The 23,132-nt window shown below is 43.0% G+C and overlaps 1 protein-coding gene across 1 annotated transcript in view; it reads right to left on the bottom strand.

The window, feature by feature from the left end:
- Positions 1-23,132, bottom strand: part of RIMS3 (regulating synaptic membrane exocytosis 3) — a 206,495-nt gene that overhangs the window by 11,494 nt on the left and 171,869 nt on the right. Inside the window, exons 5-6 of the mRNA XM_073571852.1 lie at positions 20,085-20,186; positions 13,555-13,694 (exon numbers count right to left, since the gene is read on the bottom strand). Coding sequence (XP_073427953.1) covers positions 13,555-13,694; positions 20,085-20,186 — 242 coding nt within the window. The remainder of the gene's footprint in view (positions 1-13,554; positions 13,695-20,084; positions 20,187-23,132) is intronic.

Genomic DNA, 23,132 nt, shown 5'->3' with positions numbered 1-23,132 from the left:
TGAATGCTTGGCTCAGAACAAGCATGCATGTGTTCTGAATGGTGAGACGGTAGCAAGCTGCTGACAGGCACCTCTGGTAGCAACTTGATGTTGTAGGCTGTAGCAACACATTTAGGCCAAGCAAGCTGCTCACAGTAGCAAGAATATGTGGCCTGGTGTTGTGTTGAAAAATTGCTCGTAGGCCACTTTGGTCACTGATTCCTTGATTGATCCATTCTGTACTACAAGTGAAATTGGACATCACATACAAAGACTAAAACTTCAAACAATGTCTACACAAATAATCAGAAGGACTTTGCACAAAATTGGACTACAAGTAAGACATCCAGCTACAGGTTTTCCAGTGCCCTCATACCAATGCTCTTGAAGGCTATCATGGTGCAGGGCAAGGCAGCAATGGAGGCTATCCTCTTCAGTAATGAGTTCCACTTTTCTCTTGAACGAGGTCATAGCTACAGTGATAGCCATTGATTGGTCTGGAGACCATTTCGGCAACACCATGAAGAAACCATCACAAGGGAACGTCACACTGGTTCTACTCCAGTGATTACTGTGGAGTGTTATAAGGTATGGTAGCTGGATCCCTCTGGACTTCACTGAAGGTACTCAAGAAGCTCAGCAATATATTGATTTGGTTGTGGAACTATCTGTATGTCCATTTCTCCAAAGTGTTCCAGGAGCCGAATTTCACATGAGAGTGCCAGGCTGCATGTCGCTAGGGCTACTGTAAGCAGTCTGCATGGTTTAAACATGCTACTATGGGCTGCTGTGTTCCCAGATTTATCTACGTCTCAGACGTCATCAGTTGGAAATTGTGAAGGAAGCTGCCAACAGCAGATTTTGATGATTTGCGAGCCCAGGTGCATTCAGTGTGGCAGAACATTCCCCAGAATAAATAGAGATGTTTTAAAAGGAATGTTTTCATTTTTTCATCATTTGCATATCATCAACATACCTATCGATCCTGTGATTTCCATAACTTCTTGTTGGTGTTCTAATTTTCAATGTTATATAATTTTTACTCAGGTAGGTTTGTAACTACATCTTTTATCTTTGTTTAGCAAAATACATTGGTATAGAACAGTGATGGGGCACCTTTTAGAGACAGAGTGCCCAAAACAACCCAAAACCCACTTATTTATCATAAAGTGCCAACACGGCAATTTAACCAGGTGCTGAAGCAGACATCAAAGAGAACTTGCAAAATACACACACATTGCCTCTATGCAAAATACACACACACACACACACACACACACACACACACACACACACACACACACACACACACACACACACTGCCACACTGCAAAATACAGACACATTCTATGACATGCATGTTTTTACCTTTTACAAACAATGGATTGAATAAATACAAAATTTGAATTTTTATGGAAATCACCTGGTGCTGGATTTTCCTTTTTTGCCTGCATTTACAAGTGGACTCCAGCCACATTGAACCTGGCACCCGTGGTCCTGTGATACTCTGGTGAGCACTGTGAAAATCCTTTTTCCCCATTTCCCATGTTGATTTACACACACATTGCCTCTCTGTAAAATACACCACATTGCCCCTCTGTAAAATACACACACACACACACACACTGACCCTTTGCAAGATACACACACAGTGCCACTTCTCAGAATACACACACACATTGCCACTCGGCAAAATACACACACAATGCCCCTTCACAAAATACACACACTGCCCCTCTGCAAAATACACACACATTGCCCCTCCACAAAATACACACACATTCCCCCTCTGCAAAATACACACACATTGCCCCTCCACAAAATACATACACACATTGCCATTCTGCAAAATACACAGTGCCCATCCACAAAATACACACACATTGCCCCTCTGCAAAATACACACACATTGCCCCTCTGCAAAATACACACACTGCCCCTCTTCAAAATACACACACATTGCCTCTCTGCAAAATACACACACACTGACCCTCTGCAAAATACACACACAATGCCCCTCCACAAAATACACACACACTGCCCCTCTCCAAAACAAACACACATTGCCCCTTCACAAAATACACACACATTGCCCATCTGTAAAATACGCACACATTGCCCCTCTGCAAAATATACACACTTCCCCTCTTTATAATACACACACATTGCTACTCTCCAAAACACACACACATTGCCCCTCTGCAAAATACGCACACATTGCCCCTCTGCAAAATACACACACTGCCCCTCTGCAAAATACACACACATTGCCCCTCTGCAAAACACACACACACACACACACACGGCCCCTCCGAAAAATACACACATTGCTCCTCTGCAAAATACACAGACATTGCCCCTCTGCAAAACACACATGCACACACTGCCCCTCTGCGAAATACACACACACACCGCCCCTCTGCAAAATACACACTGCCCTTCTGCAAAATACATACAGTTGTGGCCAAAAGTATTGACACCCCTGCAATTTTGTCAGATAATACTCAGTTTCTTCCTGAAAATGATTGCAAACACAAATTCTTTGGTATTATTATCTTCATTTAATTTGTCTTAAATGAAAAAACACAAAAAGAATTGTCCTAAAGCCAAATTGGATATAATTCCACACCAAACATAAAAAAGAGGGTGGACAAAAGTATTGGCACTGTTCGAAAAATCATGTGATGCTTCTCTAGTTTGTGTAATTAACAGCACCTGTAACTTACCTGTGGCACCTCACAGGTGTTGGCAATAACTAAATCACACTTGCAGCCAGTTGACATGGATTAAAGTTGACTCAACCTCTGTCCTGTGTCCTTGTGTGTACCACATTGAGCATGGAGAAAAGAAAGAAGACCAAAGAACTGTCTGAGGACTTGAGAAACCAAATTGTGAGGAAGCATGAGCAAGCTCAAGGCTACAAGTCCATCTCCAAAGACCTGAATGTTCCTGTGTCTACCATGCGCAGTGCCATCAAGAAGTTTAAAGCCCATGGCACTGTGGCTAACCTCCCTAGATGTGGATGGAAAAGAAAAATTTACAAGAGATTTCAAAGCAAGATTGTGCGGATGTTGGATAAAGAACCTCGACTAACATCCAAACAAGTTCAAGCTGTCCTGCAGTCCGAGGGTACAACAGTGTCAACCCGTACTATCCGTCGGCGTCTGAGTGAAAAGGGACTGTATGGTAGGAGACCCAGGAAGACCCCACTTCTTACCCCGAGACATAAAAAAGCCAGGCTGGAGTTTGCCAAAACTTACCTGAAAAAGCCTAAAACGTTTTGGAAGAATGTTCTCTGGTCAGATGAGACAAAAGTAGAGCTTTTTGGGCAAAGGCATCAACATAGACTTTACAGGAGAAAAAAGAGGCATTCAAAGAAAAAAACACGGTCCCTACAGTCAAACATGGCGGAGGTTCCCTGATGTTTTGGGGTTGCTTTGCTGCCTCTGGCACTGGACTGCTTGACCGTGTGCATGGCATTATGAAGTCTGAAGACTACCAACAAATTTTGCAGCATAATGTAGGGCCCAGTGTGAGAAAGCTGGGTCTCCCTCAGAGGTCATGGGTCTTCCAGCAGGACAATGACCCAAAACACACTTCAAAAAGCATTAGAAAATGGTTTGAGAGAAAGCACTGGAGACTTCTAAGGTGGCCAGCAATGAGTCCAGACCTGAATCCCATAGAATACCTGTGTAGAGATCTAAAAATAGCAGTTTGGAGAAGGCACCCTTCTAATATCAGGGACCTGGAGCAGTTTGCCAAAGAAGAATGGTCTAAAAATTACAGCAGAGCATTGTAAGAAACTCATTGATGGTTACCGGAAGCAGTTGGTCGCAGTTATTTTGGCTAAAGGTTGTGCAACAAAGTATTAGGCTGAGGGTGCCAATACCTTTGCCTGGACCATTTTTGGAGTTTTGTGTGAAATGATCAATGTTTTGCTTTTTGCTTAATTCTCTTTTGTGTTTTTTTCATTTAAGACAAATTAAATGAAGATAATAATACCAAAGAATTTGTGTTTGCAATCATTTTCAGGAAGAAACTGAGTATTATCTGACAAAATTGCAGGGGTGTCAATACTTTTGGCCACAACTGTACACACACAATTGCCCCTCTGCAAAATACACACTGACCCTCTGCAAAATACACACACACACACAATACCTCTCCACAAAATACACACACATTGCCCCTCTGCAAAATACACACAATGCCCCTTCACAAAATACACACACATTGCCCCTCTGCAAAATACACACACATTGCCCCTCCACAAAATACATACACATTGCCATTCTGCAAAATACACAGTGCCCGTCCACAAAATACACACACACTGCCCATCTGCAAAATACGCACACATTGCACCTCTGCAAAATACACACACTGCCCCTCTTTAAAATACACACATTGCCCCTCTGCAAAATACACACACATTTCCCCTGGGTAAAATGCACACACACACGGCCCCTCCGAAAAATACACACATTGCTTCTCTGCAAAATTCACACACACACACTGCCTCCGCAAAATACACACACACATTGCCCTTCTACAAAATACACACACATTGCGCCTCTGTAAAATACACACACACACACATTGCCCCACTGAAAAATACACACACATTGCAGGCAAAAAAGGAAAAACCAGCAAAAGGTTATTTCCATAAAAATTCAAATTTTGTCTTTTATTTAATCCATTGTTTGCAAAAAGTGAAAAAGATACATGACATGAATGTCAAGGGGGATGTTTGCTAATTGACATTCTATGATGCCCCTCTGCAAAATACACACACATTGCCCCTCCACAAAATACACACACATTGACCCTCTGCAAAATCAACACACATTGCCCCTCCACAAAATACATACACACATTGCCATTCTGCAAAATACACAGTGCCCCTCCACAAAATACACACACATTGCCCCTCTGCAAAATACACACACACTTCCCCTCTGCAAAATACACACACACTGCCCCTCTGCAAAATACACACACTGCCCCTCTGCAAAATGCACACACAACCCCTCTGCAAAATACACACACAATGCTACTCCACAAAACACACACACATTGCCCCTCTGCAAAATTCACACACATATTGCCCCTCTGCAAAATACAGACACACATTGCCCCTCGGTAAAATGCACACACTGCCACTCTGCAAAATACACACACTGCCCCTCTGCAAAACACACACACACACACACACACACACACACACACTGTCCCTCTGCAAAACACACACACACACACACTGTCCCTCTGCAAAATACACACACACACACACACACACTGTCCCTCTGCAAAACACACACACACACACACACACACACTGTCCCTCTGCAAAATACACACACACACTACCCCTCTGCAAAATAGTAAGGTCTAATCACCGCACACTCTTACTTCATGCTTTTAGTAAAGTTTATTAAATTATTTCTGGATGCAGCGGTATAACAAATTATTAATATGGAATAGGTGCAGGAAAAAATGACAATAGTAAAGCGACAAAACATAACGTTTCAACCCTCACCGGATCTTATTCATACAGTTGCTTAAATAAGTTAAAGCGCAACATCTATCCAAGGCGTGGGAGCGCCGGACATTCATCTTAGCAAGGTATTCCTTGCAACACTAACTCTCCTCATCCAACTCTGATTTCTCTCTTAACTTATTTAAGAAACTACAGTACATACACACACACACACACACACACTGCCCCTCTGCAAAATACATACACACACTGCCACTCTGCAAAATACATAATGCCCCTCCGCAAAATAAACACACATTGCCCCTCTGTAAAATGCACACACATTGCCCCTCTGCAAAATACACACACATTGCCCCTCTGCAAAATACACACACACTGCCCCTCTGCAAAATACACACACATTGCCCCTCTGCAAAATACACACACATTACCCCTCTGCAAAATACACACACATTGCCCCTCTGTAAAATGCACACACATTGCCCCTCTGCAAAATACACACACATTGCCCCTCTGCAAAATACACACACATTGCCCCTCTGCAAAATAAACACACATTGCCCCTCTGTAAAATGCACACACATTGCCCCTCTGCAAAATACACACACACTGCCCCTCTGCAAAATACACACACATTGCCCCTCTGCAAAATAAACACACATTGCCCCTCTGTAAAATGCACACACATTGCCCCTCTGCAAAATACACACACACTGCCCCTCTGCAAAATACACACACATTGCCCCTCTGCAAAATAAACACACATTGCCCCTCTGTAAAATACACACACATTGCCCCTCCACAAAATACATACACATTGCCATTCTGCAAAATACACAGTGCCCGTCCACAAAATACACACACACTGCCCATCTGCAAAATACGCACACATTGCACCTCTGCAAAATACACACACTGCCCCTCTTTAAAATACACACATTGCCCCTCTGCAAAATACACACACATTTCCCCTGGGTAAAATGCACACACACACACGGCCCCTCCGAAAAATACACACATTGCTTCTCTGCAAAATTCACACACACACACTGCCTCCGCAAAATACACACACACATTGCCCTTCTACAAAATACACACACATTGCGCCTCTGTAAAATACACACACACACACATTGCCCCACTGAAAAATACACACACATTGCAGGCAAAAAAGGAAAAACCAGCAAAAGGTTATTTCCATAAAAATTCAAATTTTGTCTTTTATTTAATCCATTGTTTGCAAAAAGTGAAAAAGATACATGACATGAATGTCAAGGGGGATGTTTGCTAATTGACATTCTATGATGCCCCTCTGCAAAATACACACACATTGCCCCTCCACAAAATACACACACATTGCCCCTCCACAAAATACACACACATTGACCCTCTGCAAAATCAACACACATTGCCCCTCCACAAAATACATACACACATTGCCATTCTGCAAAATACACAGTGCCCCTCCACAAAATACACACACATTGCCCCTCTGCAAAATACACACACACTTCCCCTCTGCAAAATACACACACACTGCCCCTCTGCAAAATACACACACTGCCCCTCTGCAAAATGCACACACAACCCCTCTGCAAAATACACACACAATGCTACTCCACAAAACACACACACATTGCCCCTCTGCAAAATTCACACACATATTGCCCCTCTGCAAAATACAGACACACATTGCCCCTCGGTAAAATGCACACACTGCCACTCTGCAAAATACACACACTGCCCCTCTGCAAAACACACACACACACACACTGTCCCTCTGCAAAACACACACACACACACACACACTGTCCCTCTGCAAAATACACACACACACTACCCCTCTGCAAAATAGTAAGGTCTAATCACCGCACACTCTTACTTCATGCTTTTAGTAAAGTTTATTAAATTATTTCTGGATGCAGCGGTATAACAAATTATTAATATGGAATAGGTGCAGGAAAAAATGACAATAGTAAAGCGACAAAACATAACGTTTCAACCCTCACCGGATCTTATTCATACAGTTGCTTAAATAAGTTAAAGCGCAACATCTATCCAAGGCGTGGGAGCGCCGGACATTCATCTTAGCAAGGTATTCCTTGCAACACTAACTCTCCTCATCCAACTCTGATTTCTCTCTTAACTTATTTAAGAAACTACAGTACATACACACACACACACACACACACACTGCCCCTCTGCAAAATACATACACACACTGCCACTCTGCAAAATACATAATGCCCCTCTGCAAAATAAACACACATTGCCCCTCTGTAAAATGCACACACATTGCCCCTCTGCAAAATAAACACACATTGCCCCTCTGTAAAATGCACACACATTGCCCCTCTGCAAAATACACACACATTGCCCCTCTGCAAAATACACACACACTGCCCCTCTGCAAAATACACACACATTGCCCCTCTGCAAAATACACACACATTGCCCCTCTGCAAAATACACACACATTGCCCCTCTGTAAAATGCACACACATTGCCCCTCTGCAAAATACACACACATTGTCCCTCTGCAAAATACACACACATTGCCCCTCTGCAAAATAAACACACATTGCCCCTCTGTAAAATGCACACACATTGCCCCTCTGCAAAATACACACACACTGCCCCTCTGCAAAATACACACACATTGCCCCTCTGCAAAATAAACACACATTGCCCCTCTGTAAAATGCACACACATTGCCCCTCTGCAAAATACACACACATTGCCCCTCTGCAAAATACACACACATTGCCCCTCTGTAAAATGCACACACACTGCCCCTCTGCAAAATACACACACATTGCCCCTCTGCAAAATACACACACATTGCCCCTCTGCAAAATAAACACACATTGCCCCTCTGTAAAATGCACACACATTGCCCCTCTGCAAAATACACACACACTGCCCCTCTGCAAAATACACACACATTGCCCCTCTGCAAAATAAACACACATTGCCCCTCTGTAAAATGCACACACATTGCCCCTCTGCAAAATACACACACATTGCCCCTCTGCAAAATACACACACATTGCCCCTCCACAAAATACATACACATTGCCATTCTGCAAAATACACAGTGCCCGTCCACAAAATACACACACACTGCCCATCTGCAAAATACGCACACATTGCACCTCTGCAAAATACACACACTGCCCCTCTTTAAAATACACACATTGCCCCTCTGCAAAATACACACACATTTCCCCTGGGTAAAATGCACACACACACACGGCCCCTCCGAAAAATACACACATTGCTTCTCTGCAAAATTCACACACACACACTGTCTCCACAAAATACACACACACATTGCCCTTCTACAAAATACACACACATTGCGCCTCTGTAAAATACACACACACACACATTGCCCCACTGAAAAATACACACACATTGCAGGCAAAAAAGGAAAAACCAGCAAAAGGTTATTTCCATAAAAATTCAAATTTTGTCTTTTATTTAATCCATTGTTTGCAAAAAGTGAAAAAGATACATGACATGAATGTCAAGGGGGATGTTTGCTAATTGACATTCTATGATGCCCCTCTGCAAAATACACACACATTGCCCCTCCACAAAATACACACACATTGACCCTCTGCAAAATCAACACACATTGCCCCTCCACAAAATACATACACACATTGCCATTCTGCAAAATACACAGTGCCCCTCCACAAAATACACACACATTGCCCCTCTGCAAAATACACACACACTTCCCCTCTGCAAAATACACACACACTGCCCCTCTGCAAAATACACACACTGCCCCTCTGCAAAATGCACACACAACCCCTCTGCAAAATACACACACAATGCTACTCCACAAAACACACACACATTGCCCCTCTGCAAAATTCACACACATATTGCCCCTCTGCAAAATACAGACACACATTGCCCCTCGGTAAAATGCACACACTGCCACTCTGCAAAATACACACACTGCCCCTCTGCAAAACACACACACACACACACACACACTGTCCCTCTGCAAAACACACACACACACACACACACTGTCCCTCTGCAAAATACACACACACACTACCCCTCTGCAAAATAGTAAGGTCTAATCACCGCACACTCTTACTTCATGCTTTTAGTAAAGTTTATTAAATTATTTCTGGATGCAGCGGTATAACAAATTATTAATATGGAATAGGTGCAGGAAAAAATGACAATAGTAAAGCGACAAAACATAACGTTTCAACCCTCACCGGATCTTATTCATACAGTTGCTTAAATAAGTTAAAGCGCAACATCTATCCAAGGCGTGGGAGCGCCGGACATTCATCTTAGCAAGGTATTCCTTGCAACACTAACTCTCCTCATCCAACTCTGATTTCTCTCTTAACTTATTTAAGAAACTACAGTACATACACACACACACACACTGCCCCTCTGCAAAATACATACACACACTGCCACTCTGCAAAATACATAATGCCCCTCCGCAAAATAAACACACATTGCCCCTCTGTAAAATGCACACACATTGCCCCTCTGCAAAATACACACACATTGCCCCTCTGCAAAATACACACACACTGCCCCTCTGCAAAATACACACACATTGCCCCTCTGCAAAATACACACACATTGCCCCTCTGCAAAATACACACACATTGCCCCTCTGTAAAATGCACACACATTGCCCCTCTGCAAAATACACACACATTGTCCCTCTGCAAAATACACACACATTGCCCCTCTGCAAAATAAACACACATTGCCCCTCTGTAAAATGCACACACATTGCCCCTCTGCAAAATACACACACACTGCCCCTCTGCAAAATACACACACATTGCCCCTCTGCAAAATAAACACACATTGCCCCTCTGTAAAATGCACACACATTGCCCCTCTGCAAAATACACACACATTGCCCCTCCACAAAATACATACACATTGCCATTCTGCAAAATACACAGTGCCCGTCCACAAAATACACACACACTGCCCATCTACAAAATAAACACACATTGCCCCTCTGTAAAATGCACACACATTGCCCCTCTGCAAAATACACACACACTGCCCCTCTGCAAAATACACACACATTGCCCCTCTGCAAAATAAACACACATTGCCCCTCTGTAAAATGCACACACATTGCCCCTCTGCAAAATACACACACATTGCCCCTCCACAAAATACATACACATTGCCCCTCTGCAAAATAAACACACATTGCCCCTCTGTAAAATGCACACACATTGCCATTCTGCAAAATACACAGTGCCCGTCCACAAAATACACACACATTGCCCCTCTGCAAAATAAACACACATTGCCCCTCTGTAAAATGCACACACATTGCCCCTCTGCAAAATACACACACTGCCCCTCTGCAAAATAAACACACATTGCCCCTCTGTAAAATACACACACATTGCCCCTCTGTAAAATACACACACATTGCCCCTCTGCAAAATACACACACATTGCCCCTCCACAAAATACATACACATTGCCATTCTGCAAAATACACAGTGCCCGTCCACAAAATACACACACACTGCCCATCTGCAAAATACGCACACATTGCACCTCTGCAAAATACACACACTGCCCCTCTTTAAAATACACACATTGCCCCTCTGCAAAATACACACACATTTCCCCTGGGTAAAATGCACACACACACACGGCCCCTCCGAAAAATACACACATTGCTTCTCTGCAAAATTCACACACACACACTGCCTCCACAAAATACACACACACATTGCCCTTCTACAAAATACACACACATTGCGCCTCTGTAAAATACACACACACACACACACACATTGCCCCACTGAAAAATACACACACATTGCAGGCAAAAAAGGAAAAACCAGCAAAAGGTTATTTCCATAAAAATTCAAATTTTGTCTTTTATTTAATCCATTGTTTGCAAAAAGTGAAAAAGATACATGACATGAATGTCAAGGGGGATGTTTGCTAATTGACATTCTATGATGCCCCTCTGCAAAATACACACACATTGCCCCTCCACAAAATACACACACATTACCCCTCCACAAAATACACACACATTGCCCCTCTGCAAAATCAACACACATTGCCCCTCCACAAAATACATACACACATTGCTATTCTGCAAAATACACAGTGCCCCTCCACAAAATACACACACATTGCCCCTCTGCAAAATACACACACACTTCCCCTCTGCAAAATACACACACACTGCCCCTCTGCAAAATACACACACTGCCCCTCTGCAAAATGCACACACAACCCCTCTGCAAAATACACACACAATGCTACTCCACAAAACACACACACATTGCCCCTCTGCAAAATTCACACACATATTGCCCCTCTGCAAAATACAGACACACATTGCCCCTCGGTAAAATGCACACACTGCCACTCTGCAAAATACACACACTGCCCCTCTGCAAAACACACACACACACACACACTGTCCCTCTGCAAAACACACACACACTGCCCCTCTGCAAAACACACACACACACACACACTGTCCCTCTGCAAAATACACACACACACTACCCCTCTGCAAAATAGTAAGGTCTAATCACCGCACACTCTTACTTCATGCTTTTAGTAAAGTTTATTAAATTATTTCTGGATGCAGCGGTATAACAAATTATTAATATGGAATAGGTGCAGGAAAAAATGACAATAGTAAAGCGACAAAACATAACGTTTCAACCCTCACCGGATCTTATTCATACAGTTGCTTAAATAAGTTAAAGCGCAACATCTATCCAAGGCGTGGGAGCGCCGGACATTCATCTTAGCAAGGTATTCCTTGCAACACTAACTCTCCTCATCCAACTCTGATTTCTCTCTTAACTTATTTAAGAAACTACAGTACATACACACACACACACACTGCCCCTCTGCAAAATACATACACACACTGCCACTCTGCAAAATACATAATGCCCCTCCGCAAAATACACACACATTGCCCCTCTGCAAAATACACACACATTGCCCCTCTGCAAAATACACACACACTGCCCCTCTGCAAAATACACACACATTGCCCCTCTGCAAAATACACACACATTGCCCCTCTGCAAAATAAACACACATTGCCCCTCTGTAAAATGCACACACATTGCCCCTCTGCAAAATACACACACATTGCCCCTCTGCAAAATACACACACATTGCCCCTCTGCAAAATAAACACACATTGCCCCTCTGTAAAATGCACACACATTGCCCCTCTGCAAAATACACACACATTGCCCCTCTGTAAAATGCACACACATTGCCCCTCTGCAAAATACACACACATTGCCCCTCTGCAAAATACACACACATTGCCCCTCTGCAAAATACACACACACTGCCCCTCTGCAAAATACATACACACACTGCCCCTCCGCAGAATACACACACACTGACCCGTTGAACAATATATACACACTTGCACACTGTCCCACTGAATAAAGCAGACCCCCTCCCCACTCCTTGCCTCTGTCAAAACTGTGCCCCTTTTCACAATGATACATCTAATGGGGCTCTTACCAGTACCTGCACTGTCTCTGCTCCTCTGCGGCCCCGGCGCAGGCAGCAGTGTGATGAGGTCAGTAGCGTGATGATGTCATCACACTGCTGCACATCGGACCGGGGCTGACAGGCGCTCCTCTGCCCCAGTCCCGGCTTAGCACTGCTCAGATGTATGTTTTTTGGATGGGAATACATTTGAACAAGGAAAAGGAGCGGGATGCGTGTGGCGACGGGCCTGGCATTGTGTGCCATAGGTTCACTACCAGTGGTATACAAGGTCATGGATAAACCAGCTTTTTAGGGTACTGGCTCTCATTAAGTAGCCCAATAACGTTTCCGGAGTCCAACTGGCAATGTCCCATGGGAAAAAAACATGAAAATCATCTGTTTCCCAAAGGGAAAAAAAAAATACATTCTTTCTATTGTCACCTATTGGTGGAAGTTACCCTATATAATCCAGTTTTCTGACCTTTAACAAGCCTTGCTACATTGTTATTCTAGCCAAAGATCCAGCATAATATTTCAAGAGGACAATACCTTACCTGAAGTACCTTCCCCTGAGGTCCTTCATCAAATTGGAGAACTTGCTGATATACTGGGTCCCAGGTTTTCTTAGCTGTTCTGGTCTTCTTCTTAGACAAACATGCACCATTCTCTATGAGATAGACCTTGATGTATGGGGCTGTGTATATAAGATGGAAATCAAAGTGAGAAAGGAGAATACAATTTGGGTCAGTGATGAAATATGAGAACAAAAATGGACACAAACTACTAGTGACAGTAAGTGACTGTATATGCTCATATCCATGGAATTCTGTATTACTCTACTGTGCCCCCATATTCTCATTCTACACAGCAAATACAAAGCGTATCCATGAGATAACAAACATGGCATTCAGAAACGAAGCGTGCAAAATTACACATAGGGAGTCAAATTCTGACATTAGGCAGAATATAGTCTGTTTAGGATCCATTCACCACTGTCTAATGTCTTAAAGGGGTTTTCCACTTTTAAAAAATAAAGCAGTCCCCAAATGATCTACCGTAATTCATCTAAAATAGCAATATCACAGCTGTAGCCAAACACTGAGCTCAGCAGCTTAGTCGATGCAGACAACACGAGTTGATGAGCTTAGTAATTGCCCAGAGCAGTGATATGAGCTGTCAACATGACCTAGAACGGGTAAGTACTATCTGATTTTGTTATTTCACAGAAATTTGATCATTGGGAGGCCACTTTGCTAAAATCAATGGGAGAACAATTTGTTAAAACTGGAAAGCCCTTCTAAGGGCCTTAGGGCCCCGTCACACATAGCGACTCACCAGCGATCCCTACAACAATATCAACGTGTCAGGATCGCTGGTGAGTTGCTACATGATCGCTGGTGAGCTGTCAAACAGGCAGCTTCACCAGCGACCAGCACCAGCGACGCCGAGCGCGCGGCTCCGCTGTGTCCTTTAGTTACCAGCGCGCTGATGCAGGGAGCTGGTAACTAAGGTACATATCGGGTTTCTAGGCGCTGCGCGCCACTTAGAGGTCCTGCGTTTACCCTAGTTACCAGCTCCTGCTCGCTGGTCTCCCGCCTGTCACACGCAGTGATGCATGCTGGCCAGCGGGAGACCAGCGACCCCAAAAATGTCCAGAGGTTTCCACAGCGATCAGCGATACCCGGCAGGGGGGCCGGTCGCTGATACCTGTCACACACAGCGATCTCGCTGGTGAGATCGCTGTTGCGTCACAAAACTCGCTATGTGTGACGGGGGCTTTAGTCATATGTGACAGTAGTAATATCAAATGGTATTATCTTACATGATATGGGGAGCTGGTAAATAAGAATGGACTGTATCATATAGACATGTGTTGAGCTATGTGTTGACCTGCTATATTATAGTTTTATATTGCTTTTCTATATCCTGTAATATTATTTCCAGCACTAAAAATGATCTTTTCACTTGAACTTCATGGTTTTAGGCATTTTGCCAGCGTTTTCTTTGTTCAGGTAATTGAAACATTTGGTGATCAGTTGGATGGTTTCAGGCATTTTGCTAGCGTTTTCTTTGTTCAGGTAATTGAAACATTTGGTGATCAGTTGGATGGTTTCAGGCATTTAGCTAGCGTTTTCTTTGACCAGTGTTTCAGAAAAGTAGTATTTTGGGGCAGATGGGAATCATTTATTTTCCTAGCACCCATGATACCACCCAAACGAGAGAGGGGATCCTCCCCACAAGGACAGGGAACCTTTAAGATAACAAGGGCGGCTCCTCTCTCCGCATCAGGGACATTTGAGAGAAGGGTTCAGCAAGCTGTGGTCACTCCCTGATAGAGTAATTCTCTCGTTTGGGTGCTAGAAAAACACAGGTATTACTTACTGGTAATGTGTTTATAAGAAGCCCATGACAGCACCCGTATATTCCTTTCCATTGCAAATCTTTTCACCCTTTGACTGGTGGGTTATTGTGTATAGCTTCACTTAAAGTGAGTGTAATAATAGTTCATAATTACGGTAAGTTTAAATTGAGATAGTTAGCAAAATTTATATACAGTATGTGTGTGTGCACTAACCGGAGGTCCTTTAAAGCTCTGTAAACCACTGATGCGGAGAGAGGAGTTACCCTTTTTATCTTAAAGGTTCCATGTCCTTGTAGGGTGGATCCCCTCTCTCGTTTGGGTGCTGTCATGGGCTTCATAAAAACACATTACCAGTAAGTAATACCTGTGTTTTAAATTTATTTCATTGGGAAATCTGGGTATAATACTCAAATGATTCTACGATTTTAATGCAAGGACGCTAAACTTATACAAAGTTTCTGTCCTTGTATTAAGATTTTAATCAATTTTGTATGGACCCAAAATAAAAAATAAAGATGCCGCTTTACTGACCTATTGGATCATTTGACACTTTTTCTTTGGAAATCAAAGTCCAGAGTGACCCTTATCAGCCAATAGCCAAATTCAGGAAACCAAAAAACAAGGAGGACTCTGCTAAGTAGGAACTAACAAGGCGAGTCTTGCTAGCGATATCGCTATGTCTGATACTTACCTCCGACCGCTCCCCCGCTGATTATCGCTGATCGCGCGAGAACGTCCTGGACCATTTCTCATCGGGCTGTTCCTGCTGGGCTTCCTGTGGCGCCGACGAGCGACGCGTGGAGGCGGGCGGGAGGACGTCAGGATCGCCGCGTCTGACAGGTAAGTAACGACCCCCGACCCCTGCTATGTTGCTGGTGAGATCTGCCTGTGTGGCAGCTCACTAGCGACCACTTAGCGATGCACCAGCGATCCATATCGTTGTCGGGATCGCTGGTGCATCGCTAAGTGTAACGGTACCCTTAGGCTTGGTTCACGAGGTGGGATGGCCTTTTTGCTTTTTTCTATCAAAATAGTGTCAACTAAGTACCCTATGTAATTTTTATGTACTACTACTATTTATTTTTTATTTCCTTACTGCAGGGTATCTGCTCAGTGCTTTTATCCTAGTTTTTTTCTGTTAATGGCCACAGTGTCAATGCACTTCTTCATATTATCTTGCACTTATACCAACAGATTTGCAGGCCATTTTTTCGATTTTTGCTTTAGCTCCCCGTACTTTGTACAAAGTTCCCATTTGGGCTGTGCAACTTGTCTATTTTGCTATCCACAAGCAGGTATCAAACAGTCAGGTATTGGTCTGTCTATTTTGAGGCCTACTGGCACATAGTGAGGTGAAATACTAGAATTCGGGACCACACTGACTAGGAACACCTTGTCGCAATGTGGTGGCTTTTACACTGTTTTGATCAAAATAGAGTCAACTAAGTTGCCGATATTATTTACATGTAATATTACTATTTATTTATTCACTTAGTGCAGGGTGTTAGCTCATTGATTTTATCCTGGGTTTATGTCTGTGTCGTGACGTCATCTAAATCCCACAAAAACTGGATTCAGAGGTGATTCCAACTGAGCCATTTATTTCAATGTGAGCCAGAACTTAGGAAATGTACTTTTTTGTCCATATAATACTATCATTTTTGAAGGTATCACATTAGTTACATTTGTTACTTACATGAATAACTTTCTTTAATTAATTCAGCATTTTAGGTGTTCTCCAGGAATAGAAAAAAAATAAACAATCATTTTGTCTATGAAGGTATTTACTATAGTACATTAAAATGGCTTTCATCTTGCACTGACAGTAGTCTGTTTTAGAACGTTAATAGGACATTTGTCTGTGAGTATGAACAGTAGGGAGTTCCTTACCCTCCCTGCATAGGTAAGAAAATGTTCTCCCAGTGGAATCTAATACTAGTGTTTTCACCTATTCACACTGCTGCCTATCTTGTCTTTCTAATCAAAACTGAGGTAAGAAGAGGCCACTCACACTGTCGTCCTTCATTTCTTTCTGAATTAATACTGGAGATACCAGGCTGCTGATGTAAGACTAGACTGCTCACACTGCTGTCTATCATGTATTTACAATTTAATAATGGAAATACCAGGGGTTCTGAAGCAGAAGAGGCTACTTGCAAAGAATTGGAAAGAGCAGCTCACACTGCTGCCCCCTGTCTTTCTGATCAAATACTGGAGAAATCTGGATCTCTGATGTAAGAAGAGGCTGCTCACACTGCTGTCCACCATCTCTTTCCAATCGAATAGTGGAGATTTCAGGGGTGCTAAGGTAAGAAAGAGGCTACTCACACGTCTGTCCACCTTGTCTTTTTGATCTAATAATGCAGATAGCAGTGGTGCTGAGGTAAGAAGAGGATGCTTGCTGTGCAGTCCACCCTTTCTTTCTGCTCACACTGCTGTACACTCTGTCTTTCTAATCTAATATTAGAGATACCAGAAGGGCTAAGGTCAGAATGGGCAGTTCACACCTCTGTCAACTGTTCGTCTAATCCAATAATGGAGATACAAGGGATGCTGAAGTAATAGTAGGATGCTCACAATGCTATTCACTATGTCTTTTTGATCTAATACTGGAGATGTGTGAGGGGTGCAGAGGTAAACAGAGACAGCTCAAACTGCTATCCATCCTATCTTTCTAATCTAATACTGCACATACCTTGGGTGCTGAGGTAAGAAGTGGCTGCTCACAATGCTGTCCATGATTTATTTCTGATCTAATAATGAAGATACCAAGGGTACTGAGGTAAGAAGAGGCTGCTCATACTGTTGTCCACCCTGTCTTTCTGATCTAGTACTGGAAATGCCAGGTATGCCGAGGAAAGAAGAAGCCACAAACATTGGTGACCACCGTGTCTTTCTTATCAAATACTAAAGAAACTAGAGTGAATGAGGTAATAAGATTCTGCTTACGCTGCTGTCTACCCTGTCTTTCAGATTAAATATTGAGATACGAGGGGAAAGAAGAGGTCGCTTACACTGCTCGCTGCCTGAGTATTCGGATAGTTCAGGATGTGCTGACTATCAGGGTTGATTATAGTGAGCCCCCTGAAAACTACTCTTTTTTTTTGTCCAGACACTCAGCTCTGCTACAACAATGTGCCTATTCTTCAATTTGGCTTTGCTGATTCTGATCACATACTTGGCTCTATTACAACAATGTGCTTGTCTTCCAATCTGGTTCTGTTGTTCCTGGGTGCTGTGCGCATACTCAGCTCTGTCACAACAAGGTGCTTGTCCATATATCTTGCTAAATGGTTCCATATCTTGGTTACCCTACTCCACTGTGTCTTTGAAATAACGCCTAATGAGATGTCTATCCAAACCTATGGCCTAAAGCGGGAGTCACACATAGCAATCTCGCTAGCGAGATCGCTGCTGAGTCACAACTTTTGTGACACAACAGCGATCTCACCAGCGAGATCGCTGTGTGTGACAGCGATCAGCGAGCGGCCCCTCTGCCGGTATCGCTGATCGCTGCAAGAAACCTCTGGACATATTTTTCGTCGCTGGTCTCCCGCTGGCCAGCACGCATCGCTGCGTGTGACAGGCGGGAGACCAGCGATCAGCTGTAAAAAATAATAAAAAAAATAAAAAATATTGTTATTCTCACCTTCGGACGTCCCGCGCAGCCATCCCACCTCTCTCCACGCTCCGGTCCCAGTGATCCTTTGCACGAATGACCATGAGACGTCGCGCTGCCGCGAGACCGTGACATTCTCGCAGTCATTCTCGCAAAGGATTACTGGGACCGGAGCGTGGAGAGAGGCAGGATGGCTGCGCGAGACGTTGGAAGGTGAGAATAACAATATTTTTTATTTTAATTCTATTTTTTTACAGGGATATGGCATCAGCGCTAACGAACACAGCGATGCCGTGCGCTCGGCATCGCTGTGCTGATCGCTGGTGAAGCTGTCTGTTTGATAGCTCACCAGCGATCACATAGCGACTTACCAGCGATCCTGACACGTTGATATCGTTGTCGGGATCGCTGGTAAGTCGCTATGTGTGACTCCAGCTTAACTGATCCACCTCAGCAGGTGAGCCATAACATGACTAGTACATGAACTAACATTCTAGGACAGGTTTCTGTCAATGTTACAAGATAGTGGCCATTTTATTTTTATAGTGAATACCTTTATAGACAACGTGGGTGTGATTTGCTAATTAAATATGTTTCCTTTAGTCAATTGCTCCTTTCTGTGTCTGGAGAACCTGTTTAAAATGGATACCCCTCAATAAATATTAATTAGATCAGGCATAGGGCAAAACATATGACATTTTATTTGGAATTGATTAAAAACAATGATCCCCCTGTTGTTCTTTTGATTCCCTCCTAGAACATAACCTAATGTATCCACTGCTGCAGATTACACATGCTCAGTTCCTCAGTCATACATGGTATAGTACAAAGGCAGCAGTGAGATTCCTGCTATTGTTCAATTCCATTATTAAGAAACAACTCACTAGTAGTATATTCTGTTTAACACAGGACACATTAGGAGGACATACTAAGTGGGCACCATAACAAGTGTGCAACAACACTATCTAGATATAGGAGCATTTTTTATGTGTGATTTAACAGAGTAAATGAATATATTTCCATGGAACAATTTCTTTGACTAGAAATGATAGCAAGGCCCTTCAAAATAAAATCTTTTTATTTCATGCGAAAACAGTTTTTACCTGGTATTGTCTTAGCGCCTAGTTTCGGAGTTAGACCCCTGGCCTGGATCACTTCCACCTCAAGCTGTCCATTACGGTCTACCATTCCAACATTTACATCTCCTTTAGAAAAAAAAAAGCAACCGCAATTTATTTTATATCACTGTACAAGGTTTTGAAATTTTGATTCTGCAAAGATAGCCACACACATTAAGTAACTGTTGGTCGGCCAAGTTGACAGTTTTCGTGATTCTTCAAACTTGAATCCGGACCCCATTCAAATGAATGGGGGACCCAAACATACAGTGTTTCTCATGCTGTTATCTGTGTGACAGCGAAAGAAACACTGGCTCTAATCGGCGGTAAATTTGTTAACGCCGGTCAGAGCGCTGCGGTTCCCACACTGTCACACAGAGGACAGCGTGTGAGCCAGGACCTGTGACCAGTGTTAAAAAGGTTACTGCCGGTCACAGATAGCAGCGAGAGCAGGCATAGTCTTATGAGAGTATTCACCAACTGGCAACTGTGCAATAAATAAATAAAAGAGAGAAAATGGTGTGGGGACCATTTTTGCTAACCAGTGCAGGTAAAGCTAACAGCTGCAGGCTGCAGCCCCAGCTGTCAGCTTTATATTGGCTGGTTATCAAATACATAGGGGTTATCAAATATATAGGAGTATTCTTTAATTATTTAAATAAATTAAAAAAAAGGTGAGGGTTCCCCCCCTATTTTTGACAAGCAGCCAAGCTACACCACACAGCTGGGGGTTGATATTCTCAGACCGTAAAGGGGCTATGGATATTGGCCCTCCTTGCAGCCCGCAGCCACACCAGAAAAGGCACATCTATTAGATTAACCAATTCTGGCACTTTGCCTGGCTCTTCCCACTTGCCTTGGTGTGGTGGCAAGTGAGTTAATATTTGTTGGGTTGATGTCAGCTTTGTAATGTCAGCTGACAGTTGTGTGACCTTCGTACACATTAGATTGTCTGCCAATCCAACAAAGAAATCACAGGGTTTGGATGTGGTCTGTATGCACTGTATATGGGCACCTAAGATTCAGAGTTACTCTTACTTTTTTTTTATAAAACAATTTCTATTGTTTGGATCATTTTGATAGTAAATATTTTTTCCACATAAACAAAACAATTGTTTCTAACCACTAGTCCATTAGTCAGACAACTTACCTGATGTGTTAGAAAAGCTTTACCGATAACATCCTATGTAGGTGATGCTGGAACAGAATTCATTGCCATGGGAAATGATTATACCAATGATGTCAAACCTAAGGTCATTATAATTACAGTCATGGCCAAAAGTTTTGAGAATGACACAAATATTAATTTTTACAAAGTCTACTGCTTCATTTTTTCCAATGGCAATTTGCATATACTCCAGAATGTTATAAAGAGTGATCAGCTTAACAGCAATTACTTGCAAAGTCAATATTTGCCTAGAAAATGAACTTTATCCCCCAAAACACATTTCAACATCATTGCAGCCCTGCCTTAAAAGGACCAGCTAACATCGTTTCAGTGATTGCTCCATTAACACAGGTGTGGGTGTTGATGAGAACAGGGCTGGAGATCAATCTGTCATGATTAAGTAAGAATGACACCACTGGACACTTTAAAAGGAGGCTGGTGCTTGGCATTATTGTTTCTCTTCTGTTAACCATGGTTATCTCTAAAGAAACCCATGCAGTCATCATTGCACTGCACAAAAATGGCCTAACAGGGAAGAGTATCGCAGCTAGAAAGATTGCACCTCAGTCAACAATCTATCGCATCATCAAGAACTTCAAGGAGAGAGGTTCCCTTGTTGCCAAAAAGGCTCCAGGGCGCCCAAGAAAGACCAGCAAGCGCCAGGACCGTCTCTTAAAAGTGTTTCAGCTGCGGGATCGGGCTACCAGCAGTGCAGAGCTTGCTCAGGAATGGCCGCAGGCAGGTGTGAGTGCATCTGCACGCACTGTGAGGCGGAGACTCTTGGAGCAAGGCCTGGTCTCAAGGAGGGCAGCAAAGAAGCCACTTCTCTCCAGAAAAAACATCATTGACAGACTGATATTCTGCAAGAGGTACAGGGAGTGGACTGCTGAGGACTGGGGTAAAGTCATTTTCTCTGATGAATCCCCTTTTCGATTGTTTGGGACATCTGGAAAACGGCTTATTCGGAGAAGACGAGGTGAGCGCTACCACCAGTCTTGTCTCATGCCAACTGTCAAGCATCCTGAAACCATTCATGTGTGGGGTTGCTTCTCAGCCAAGGGAATGGGCTCTCTCTCAGTCTTGCCTAAAAACACAGCCATGAATAAAGAATGGTACCAGAATGTCCTCCAAGAGCAACTTCTCCCAACCGTCCAAGAGCAGTTTGGTGATCAACAATGCCTTTTTCAACATGATGGAGCACCTTGCCATAAAGCAAAGGTGATAACTAAATGGCTCAGGGAACAAAACATAGAGATTTTGGGACCATGGCCTGGAAACTCCCCAGATCTTAATCCCATTGAGAACTTGTGGTCAATCATCAAGAGACGGGTGGACAAACAAAAACCTTCAAATTCAGACAAAATAAAAGCATTGATTTTGCAAGAATGGACTGCTATCAGTCAGGATTTGATCCAGAAGTTGATTGAGAGCATGCCAGGGAGAATTGCAGAGGTCCTGAAGAAGAAGGGTCAACACTGCAAATATTGACTTGCTGCATTAACTCATTCTAACTGTCAATATAACCTTTTGTTACTCATAATATGATTGCAATTATATTTCTGTATGTGATAAAAACATCTGACAAACACATAAAAACCAGAGGGCAGCAGATCATGTGAAAATATAATATTTGTGTCATTCTCAAAACTTTTGGCCATGACTGTACAGTGATGGCAGGATTGAACTCATTTAAAAAATATTTTACAATTGAACAATAATTGGTGGGCAAATAAGGTGAGGAAATGTACCGTATGTCATGCCTGCGTGCCTATTAATCACAGGAGGCACCAGGAATGCCAGCTGGTAGGAGCAAGTTTCCAGGGTTCTTTTACAGCATCCAAGACTACCAATGTGGCCTCTGTTGC

Source organism: Dendrobates tinctorius, unplaced genomic scaffold (genome assembly GCF_039654945.1).
Source record: "Dendrobates tinctorius isolate UK_male_01 unplaced genomic scaffold, ASM3965494v1 ptg000007l, whole genome shotgun sequence".
NCBI lineage: Eukaryota > Metazoa > Chordata > Amphibia > Anura > Dendrobatidae > Dendrobates > Dendrobates tinctorius.
The sequence above is the reverse complement of the archived record's forward strand: the minus strand, read 5'-3'. Positions and strand labels throughout refer to the sequence as shown.